The sequence below is a fragment of the Hyalella azteca genome, unplaced genomic scaffold (assembly GCF_000764305.2).
Source record: "Hyalella azteca isolate HAZT.00-mixed unplaced genomic scaffold, Hazt_2.0.2 contig6673, whole genome shotgun sequence".
NCBI classification, from domain to species: Eukaryota; Metazoa; Arthropoda; class Malacostraca; order Amphipoda; family Hyalellidae; genus Hyalella; species Hyalella azteca.
Window position 1 is genome coordinate 1 of NW_025936827.1, and position 9845 is coordinate 9845.

General features: G+C 40.3%; 1 protein-coding gene across 1 annotated transcript; it reads left to right on the plus strand.

The window, feature by feature from the left end:
- Positions 1–1553: 1553 nt before the first annotated feature.
- Positions 1554–9840, plus strand: LOC108666816. The gene is made up of 12 exons (XM_018153744.2): positions 1554–1747; positions 1981–2145; positions 3929–4006; positions 4429–4614; positions 4760–4909; positions 5161–5265; positions 5536–5682; positions 6874–7083; positions 7384–7632; positions 8023–8205; positions 8760–8900; positions 9725–9840. The coding sequence occupies exons 2-12, from the start codon at positions 2143–2145 to the stop codon at positions 9788–9790; spliced, it is 1518 nt and encodes a 505-aa protein (XP_018009233.1). The 5' UTR covers positions 1554–1747; positions 1981–2142; the 3' UTR covers positions 9791–9840.
- Positions 9841–9845: the final 5 nt, after the last annotated feature.

Below are 9845 nucleotides of genomic sequence, written 5' to 3' on the forward strand. Positions count from 1 at the left end.
TACATTTTAAGTATGTATGTGAAGTTTCATGATGATCGGATAATAACTGTAGAAGTTTCTCCGGGGGCAGCCCGGTCCCCTTAACCGCCCGGCCTCCTTGCCGATTCCGACCAGAAACTGGCGCCACAGAGCAAATTTGCCCGAGACGTGAACCCGCACCTCTCTGCTCTAATCTTGGTACTCTGAACTTAAACCACTGGGCCACACTGCCCACTAATCTTTCACCTGCCCGCTGATCTTTTAAAAAATGTCATTTTTTGTCATCATCAAGTCCACGTAATTTTCTTCAAACAAAATGAATACAATTTGTATTCAGGACACGCAGTTAAAATGATATCTGAGCCTTGCTACTTCTCAAATTTTTTTACACCAATAAAAATTATCCAACATCCAACAATCCGTCTATGGTTTCCGACAGCAAGGAATTTGGCGTTGACCCGGATTTTTATGTCAAGCACTCAAGCTCAAAGTCAGACACTGGCTCTCTCTCTCTCAGGCTCAACGGTCACCCTTGCGGTTCTCCTGTGGCTTTAAGTCCACCCGCGTGGACATCAGGAAAAGAAAAAGACACTTGCTAGTAGCCGCACTGATTTTTGAACGGTCATGCTGGCATTAGGGCCCACACTGACCACTGTGACGGTTTGTCAGTCAGTCTGGCCTTGCAATGTTATGCTGCATAACCTACTTGCACAGTGCACTTGGCTCAGGAGGCCCTTATCTTAGTCCCATCCAGAACTTGATGTTGAATGCTCTAAATGTATTTTTATCAGCTACTAGCCTACTAACACTTTTCATTTACTCTGGTCTCTAACTCTAATGTTATTGTTAGACTCTAACTTCTAAGTAACGCTATATCTTTGGACAGACTCACAGTCACAGACATTGGAGTGATTGGACTTTGGTTACCTAGTGGCTAGTGCCTAGTGGCAAGTGCCAATTCAACCAACTATAATTAAATTTTGGGGGAAACTAACTATCTATAGACTATAGTATCCTATTCATTTAGTAGCTATCTAACTTTCTTCTGGCTACTGCCTACTGGCTGCTGAACATGAACTGGCATTGATGATTGAACAAAATGCCAATGTGAGGATAAAATCACTGTCTCTGTCTCAGACTGTCTGCAGAGTGCAGACCATAGTGGCAAAGCAGAGAGTTTTTTAGACTCACCCTCAAGTTCATTTTTGAGTCCTATAAGTAGACCAGTAAAGTATCATGGATACCAGCATTATCTTACATAAGAAATTGGTTTAAGTCTTGAGTAAATGAGGAAATTAAAAATGAATTGATTCTAAAAAATCTCTGGTTTGTCACTATGGTGCAGACTGCAGTCATCTTAGGAGTTGGGATGGTAAATTGGACCAGTTGTCCAGTTTTTCATTTGAACTTTTCTATATAGCTTATAATTATAACTATATGGTACTGGTATATAGGTTATGACTTATAACTTAGGTATGTGACTTGTGACTACTCATTGTCTTTGTAAAAATTGCTGCTGTTCATCTTAAATTAATTTTTATTCATTGATCCTTCATTTGTTTATTTCTTTCTATAGGACTAGGATTTATGTTTTTGTAAAGCTACTAAAGCATAAACTTAACTTACTCACTGTCTCACATTTCTAGATCAATTAACTTGGTCAGAACTCAGAAGAACTTCCAGCCTACAGCCTTACAGGCTGTGCTGCCCATGCTAGACCTTCAGTTGTTCAGTAGAATCTGCAATCTCATCATCTCATCATTCTCATGTAAGGCTACTAAGGCACAGTTCAGGGCATGTCAGACCGGCAGACAGAAGTCACTAACCTGGGATAAAATGTGCATATAATGCTATAATAAAGCAGCTATATTGCTCAAACAAATATCTCTACATTATTTATCATAAATCATTGATTGTACTGTCTAGTACTGGTAGAAGCAGTCTCCTAATATGCCTATTGCCTACTTTGTACAGTGTCTTATCTCTGGTTTTTGCTTACAGTTGCACAAACCTTGAGCACTATCACGTCAACGAGCTAGCTTGGACGAGTCTCCAGAGCTCCATCAACATCAAACAAAGAAAAAGAAAGAAAAATTTTGACTGTTTTGCCTTGTGTTGGCAAAGTATTTGCACCCAGCTAGCATTGCTAAAATCAAATGCATTATGGTAAGTGAAATTTTTATAATACATAAATTTAAAAGCAATAATTTAAGAAATTTGTGTATTCATGTTTATCTAATAATTAGGATTAGGTGGCCGAGGCGCCGAGCTTCTCAGGTTGGAGTCTTAGAAAGTTAGACCTACTCTCAAATCTCACCTACATAGTCCAGATACCATTGTGGACTAAGTGTTTGCCAAAATTGGTATTTAATACAAAATCTCTTGAATTAAAATCTCATTTTTATTATTTACCCATTCCTACATCCTTTTCCCAATTTCTTTAGGAAAAAATGAAAAAAGAACAACCTGTTTTTCTCACAATTTTGTAAAAATTACTCATGAAACAATTGTTTTCACTTGCAATTTTAGTAAACTTCTGCCTGATATTCCTAATGGGCATCAACCTCTAATATTGATACCAAAAATATAGGTAGATCAAGACTTGTTTCAACTCAATACTTGGATGGCAAAGCTATAATAAAGGTGCCTTACTATAACTTTAGGCTACTATAGGCAATTTAAGACAATATGCCACAATATTTTACAAACTTCTGCTATGCACAAGTATTTTTATGGTCTTAGCATCAAATACTATATAGGTACCGTAAACTGGGGTAACTTTGACTCCCGGGGTAACTTTGACCACTTTCGGTTTTTTAACAAAAACCCCAAAACTCAAAAACTATTTGACATAGAAAAATTTTGTCAATGGACATTAAAGGCCTAATACTGACTACTGAGGCTACGTAACACAATAGAAAGATTTAAAAAGTTTGCATATCTAATAGGTTAAAAAATTAAAAATGTGACCCACAAAAAAGAGCTATTATTTAAAGCCTGTCGGAGTACCCCCTGCAACTTTTATATTTTTTGGTAAAATAACTCCAGGTTTTGATGCATTGTAGTAGAACTCTTCTAGTTACATATGCAAAAGACAAATTTTAGGAAAGTGTCATAGTTTGCAAATGGGGGCGCCGCCCCCCAATGGGGTAACTTTGACCACCTAATGGCAGCCGTGATGGGGTAACATTGACCGCCTTGGAAATTAAGTTAAAATCACCATAGGTACCTATATAACATATTTTATGTTTGATACACTTATTAATGTTTTTTTTATTCATGTTTCAGACGCTACAGAGTCTTATATATGGTAATTTTAACTTAATTTCCAAACCGGTCAATGTTACCCCGTCACGGCTGCCATTAGATGGTCACATTTTGCCCATTTGGGGGCGGCGCCCCCCATTTGCAAACTATGACACTTTCCTAAAAATTTTCCTTTGCATATGTAAATAGAAGGGTTCTACTACAGTACCATACATGGAGTTATTTGGAGTTATTTCATAAAAAAAATAAAATTGATTTTACCACCCGGTCAAAGAAACCCCAAGAGTTGGGGTAACAAAGACCATCACTTTTTTTTTTGAATTACATCAAAACTATGAGAGGCAGGAGCCAGCAATTTATGGTAAGTAAAGCTAGAGTATAGACCTGTATTTTGCATGTTTCAATTTAAGTTTAACTTATCTAGTAAAAAAATGGCATCATTTTGAAAAAAAAAGTGGTCAAAGTTACACCATTTTACGGTACCTACCTTTGGCAAACTGATATTTTGGAAGGTTTTGACAATACAAGTGCCTTTTTATGCATAATATTAAATCTTATGGAACTAGTACCTAGAGAATTGATATTAAATATTTTCAAAAACATCTGATTCTATTTTGAATAACCTGGCCATTGTTAATTTGTTTATTTTTTTCTATAATATACCCTCTAATTTCCACTACAGGTCTTGTTGGAGATGAGAAGAAGACTTGTGGACTTTCAGTCTCAAAGAGGCATCTTGCTACTTCTTGGCACAGCTTTTGTATGTTGTTTTATAGCTTGTGGTTTTAGATTTTTGTTGAATGAATTAGAAATAGTGTTTGGCTAGTTGTTGTTTCCTCTTACTTATGGTCTGTCCTAGTGGTAGAATTTATTTATGTACTATCATTTAATTCAAGTGTGCATTTTGCTAACATACTGGCTAACTGATTTGTAAACAATAGGTAATATATTGGATTGGATGTAAACCAATTCTAATTAAAATTCAATTAACCCTCAAGAAAGTCAGTCATTGAGAAGGTGTTAAATTAGCAGGAGATTTTAAATTTGAGAAAATTGTGCACTGATTCTAATTATTTACTAATTGATCATGTGGCAATCCAAGTTTTCTGTAGTACCTAATCAATATTTTCTTGAATGATTGAATCTCAAATGGTATAATAAAATTAATTACTTTATTCACAGATTCTTGGCAGCATTGGAGCTGTCTCTGGCTCCATTGGGTTTGCATCACACTTGAACTCATCAAACTTATATCCCTTGAAAGATGTGCCTCATGAAATTACGTTCAATATTGCATCTGCAATAATAACTTTGATGCTCTTCATTGGAGTCTATTTGTCACCATCTCTATGTGAAGAATCTACAATGGTGAGTTGCCGGCTTAACTGTGCTTAATTTCCAAAAAATATAAAAACATTGCATTATGTGAGTGTATAAGATACGTATGTTTATGAAATAGGAAATAGTTTTTTAATTGAATAATTCGTAATATATGTATAATTTGTACATGCAGGTTGTCCACACTAGTCTGGTACTCTTCATGCTGCACCTCAATGGCTACCTCTACAGCCTTGGCCCTTCAGTTGCTGGCTTTGTGTGGGTCATCCCTGCCGCCCTCAGCATCATAATAAACATGGGCCTCATGGCAGTCTTTGCCATCATGGTCAGTAATTGTGCTGATGTTGTACCCCATTACTGCACTCATGGCAGTTATCTGAGTATATCCAATGTAAATTTCTGTGTTAATTCTTTATTCTGGCATTTATGAGGTCAATCATTATGTTATGTACATTCTTCATTCCCTGTCTCTCCTTTCTATTCCTATTGCATTATATTTTGGTTTTTTGTCAATTGAAATACCTATTTTTATCAAGTATTTAAAATGTGGTTTAGTCTAATTATGTTCTCAACCAGGCTATTCTGAACTGCAACATTTTGCATGGCAATGACAGCAGTTGGCCCAAGAGTCAATTCTTACGTTTCTTTACCTGTGACAGCCTCTTGCTGCTCTCCAGATTGGTAAGTATACAGTATATATATAGCGTCATCATTCAAACAATATTTTACTTTGCTTCAGTATGTACGGTAGTTTGTGCAGGGTAGAATTCAGGAGTGGCAATATATGAACTAGTGCACATATCATATTGAATTTAAAATCTGTTATTTTTAGCTAATATATACGTACTCAATTCACCAGAATAGATCGATCTTGAATATAAAACCAATATTCCTAAAATTTCACCGTATGTTCTAGCATCTGATTAAGCTGATGAAGAAATTGTTGCTCAGGTGCCCAGCTCAATCTGCCTGGGCATGTGGTTTGTGCCCTTCCCTGCTGCAGTGCAGTGCCTTGCTGACATCAGCGTCCTCCTCAACTTCTGTGCACTCATTGAGAACCTCATGAGTGTCTTCTGGGGTGTGGTGCACCGCAAGATGGTGAGGGTGGTGACGATGGTAGGGTGTGGAGAGAGAGAGAGAACATCATGGACGTCTTCTGGGGTGTGGTGCACCGCNGGTGCACCGCAAGATGGTGATGGTGGTGACGATGGTAGGGTGTGGAGAGAGAGAGAGAACATCATGGACGTCTTCTGGGGTGTGGTGCACCGCAAAATGGTGAGAGTGGTGACGATGGTAGGGTGTGGGGAGAGAGAGAGAACATCATGAACATCTTCTGGGGTGTGGTGCACCGCAGGATGGTGAGGGTGGTGACGATGGTAGGGTGTGGGGAGAGACAGAGAACATCATGGACGTCTTCTGGGGTGTGGTGCTCCGCAAGATGGTGAGGGTGGTGACGATGGCAGGGTGTGGAGAGAGAGAGAACATCATGGACGTCTTCCGGGGTGTGGTGCACCGCAGGATGGTGAGGGTGGTGACGACGGTAGGGTGTGGAGAGTGATAGGGAACATCATGGGTGTCTTCTGGGGTGTGGTGCACCGCAAAATGGTGAGTGTGGTGACGATGGTACGGTGTTTAGAGAGAGAGAACATCATGGACGTCTTCTGGCATACGATGCACTGCGAAACGGTAAAGGGAAGAAGCGAAGTGGTAACGTTAATAAACATGATATTTCTGTTTACAAGGCTCTCTTTTTCATTCAACCTGGCTGACTACAATTATAGTTAGATGCTCTCTGTTACGTTGTGCTTTTGATTTTCTTGTATCTGTAACTCATTCACGTATCTTAACCAGTCAATTTCCTGGAAATTTATGAATGACTTCTTTTATATCAAACACCGTCGACAGCTGAGGGTGCGAGACATTTGATTGTTGTGCTCTTAATTCAACTAATCTCCACAAAGTAATTGATTGGCACTGAAGCCATCCTGGGCCTGCAACAGCATCAAATGACTGGGATGTCGTGTTCATTAGTAACTATATGTTCCAAATTTGTATGAATAAGCCAAGTTTGTGTTGCAGCTCCCCTGCCAGATAAGAATAGGTACTGAAAATCTTTGCTGTGTTCCTAAATATTTTTTTCCTCATTTTCATTGGCACTTCCTTCTTTGCATCTGAATATTAATATTTGTTTCATTCATATTTGTTCTTAATTTTCGCGTGAATATTTTTCTATTTCACTGTTATCTCTTGTCTCTTCGTTACTCCTAAGCTCATTATCTTAATGCTCAGTTTGGCGTGGAGAACATCGTGGTGGCAGCGCTGCTGTTCCTGACGTTCGTGGCCATCAGAATCGTGCCGTCGGACAACGTGAGCTGGCAGTACGCGGCGCACGGCTGGACGGTGTGGTTGTTTGTGGCCACCGCTCTGCCGCTGCTGCATGGCATCCTCAGCTTGCGGTTGCCGCATCTCGTCAACGCTCCGCCCAACTTGTTCAAGCAGGTCAGGCAGGCTGCGTGGCATGTGGTTCGTTAGAAATCTTGTGGAATGTTTGGTGAGGTTTCTTTTGAGTGATTATGGACTTGTTAGATCGTTTTTCCAGAATGGGCATGTTAGCCTTGGATTATTAAGGTAAGCCGTATCATTTTTTTAAGGTTAATTTGCAGGTTTAAGTGAGCCAAAACCGTGTTTGGCCCACGTTAAGTGAGCCAAAACCGTGGAATAAGCCAAAACCGTGGTTAAAAAGTGTGATGTAGTCAAGTTCATTCAAATCATTTGCTAAAATTTTGACATTCCGCTCAGTTCTGGCTCGACCACGACCACCACGCCACCGTCGAGACGTCCGTCGCTACGACCACCTCGTCAGGAGAGCAGGCCAACGGCTCCTCCATCTACAACAGACTCTTCAGGAGCGGCAGCTTCTCCTCCTTGGTGCCCGAGCACACGACGGCGGCCAGCGGTGGTGTGACCGCCGCTGTTGCTGGCCATCGGTGGACGTTGCGGCAGTTGGCCACCAGGTGTCCTCCCTTCCTGCGGCATACCATCTACTCGGTGGGTGCTACTGTGTCGTGTCGTCTGTGAGGTAGGTTATCTTATACATGGTTGTTGCCACCAGAGTCCTACGATGTAAGTGGTAAGCGCTACTGCACCTTACCATGTACGTAGCAGATGCCTCTAGCGCCGTGTCATACTCGTGGTAGGTTAAACGTACGCCATACTTTGAGAAAATTCATGCCTGCATTCTAACTAAAATTCTAAAATTCATGCCTGCATAATTATCAATATTTATTGGTTCTGGTATAACCTCTTATGTCATCATCCCTGATATCACAAATATAAAATCAGACATGTAACAGCAACCCTTGCTTCACTACTTCTAAGGATGTTGCTGGTGAACTACTCTAAACTGTTGATGATGTCCTGACCAATTTGTAACTACAGGTGCTGGGGCTGGTGGTGGTGCTAGTGAACTACCCTGGCCTGGTGATGAACCATTACTCCTACCGGAAATGGGGCCCCATCATCGTGCTGTGCGTGGGCGCCTGCGTGGTGTTGCGCTCGGGTCCCGCGCTCGTAACCATGCTGTGCACCCGCAGGCCTGTGCCTGACCCCTCACCTGTGCAGGTCAGAATTGTGGTGCAAACTCCCAAGGCTTCTCTGGGTTTATCACTGACAAAATAACCTAATCCACAATATCGGGTTTCTTGCTGACAAAATAATAGATTATCCTAATGTTTGGTTAGGACAAGAATTCTGATCTCTTCTCGTGATCGATCGGAAGAGGTCTTGTTGGTCTTTCTCATCGTCGATTAGGGCAAGAATTATGGATCTTCTCCATGATCAGGAATTGATAGATCTTCTCCATGATCTGGACTTGATAGATCTCGCTACCTAATGACCGAGCCTCGAATAATCTCTCAATTGTTTTAGAATAAGAACTAGGCATCAAATGTGTGAACAAAAATTGTTATTTGCGAAAATTGTTTGATTTTGCTAGAATCCCTTGATTTTATCGCGCTAATTTTTAGCGCATTTTATCATTTATGGAAAAAAGGCGCTATTGTGCTCGTCATGTCCGTCCGTGGGTCTGTCCGTCCGTGACCACGTTTTTGTCGACGAGAAAATGCGCTCTCTGTCACTCACTGCAGTGAGTACTGAGTTACATTTTTTATGTTCAGGTCGCCGGATATGTGATCATCGAGTCTCTCCTGGGCGTCATCGGGGCGCTTGGCACCTTCATTGACGACGTTCCCAGGGACAGCGAAGACTTCGCCTACATCTTCACAGGGATACTCTTGCTCCTGCTGGCCGTACTCCAGGTATGCTATTAATCTCTGTAGTGAAATTGTTTGCAAATTTTTTCAGGTTCTCCTTACAATGAAAGTGCAAAGTCTACAATGATACTGAACTGTAGCTCGCTAGTTCAATCCCTAACTCTGTCAGCACAGATTTTATTTTCGTCTAATGGTTTATTATTGCATTGCAGAATTACTTGGTAAAGAGCAGATAACGTCAGTTAAATGTTCATTCCTTTAAATTTTCAATTGCTTTGGCGTTGTTGCCGGAATCGGTTCATTTGAGTAATAATTGAGTTATAAAATTTTAACTAAATTGAAGCGTTCGCAACGATACCTTTGGTGCTATAAACTCCTTTCTGTTAAGAAACTAGACGAGAGATTTGCATACTCGATTTTCATGAGAGATATTAATAAAATTGGTAAAATTTTATTCGTTTAATGTGTTTGTTTGAAGCCTGGCGAGATAATAACAAAAGCTATCGGAGCGCGTAGCCGCAAAACACGCCATTTCGGGATTTTTAAGAGTGAGAAACACCTGAGGCTTGCAAAATTAGGTTGGCTGGGAGCTCGATTGGAAGACACAAAGTTTGTCACCATTAATATTAACTTGAATTCTATTTAAAATTATTTATTTGTATATTTATTCCACTTCAATCTCGAGAATCATCTGATCCGAACAAAGCCGGGTTAGGCTTCGAGTGTGATATACATATTTGAATAGTAAAATGAAAAGGAATCTGCTATTAAAAAGTAAAAGTAACATGTTGAACCTCAAATAGCAAGTATACAAAATAAGTGATATGATGTTTTACATAAATACATTGACGTGATGAGTAATATTGCAGTTCCTGCACGTGAACGGCTTAGTGCGTGGCATGAAGATCGAGGCGGCAGCCGCGACAAGCGTTTGATCGGCAGGGAGGTGCGGCAGAAGAGTGCTGCTGCTGCAACCTTCACGTGCTGTGC

Bases quoted from the DNA above. Each gene is read 5' to 3' on its own strand.
- LOC108666816 (XM_018153744.2), top strand. The intron at 4,910-5,160 runs GTCAGTAATTGT...GTTCTCAACCAG, and splicing joins TGGCAGTCTTTGCCATCATG to GCTATTCTGAACTGCAACAT. The intron at 8,206-8,759 runs GTCAGAATTGTG...TTTTATGTTCAG, and splicing joins CTGACCCCTCACCTGTGCAG to GTCGCCGGATATGTGATCAT.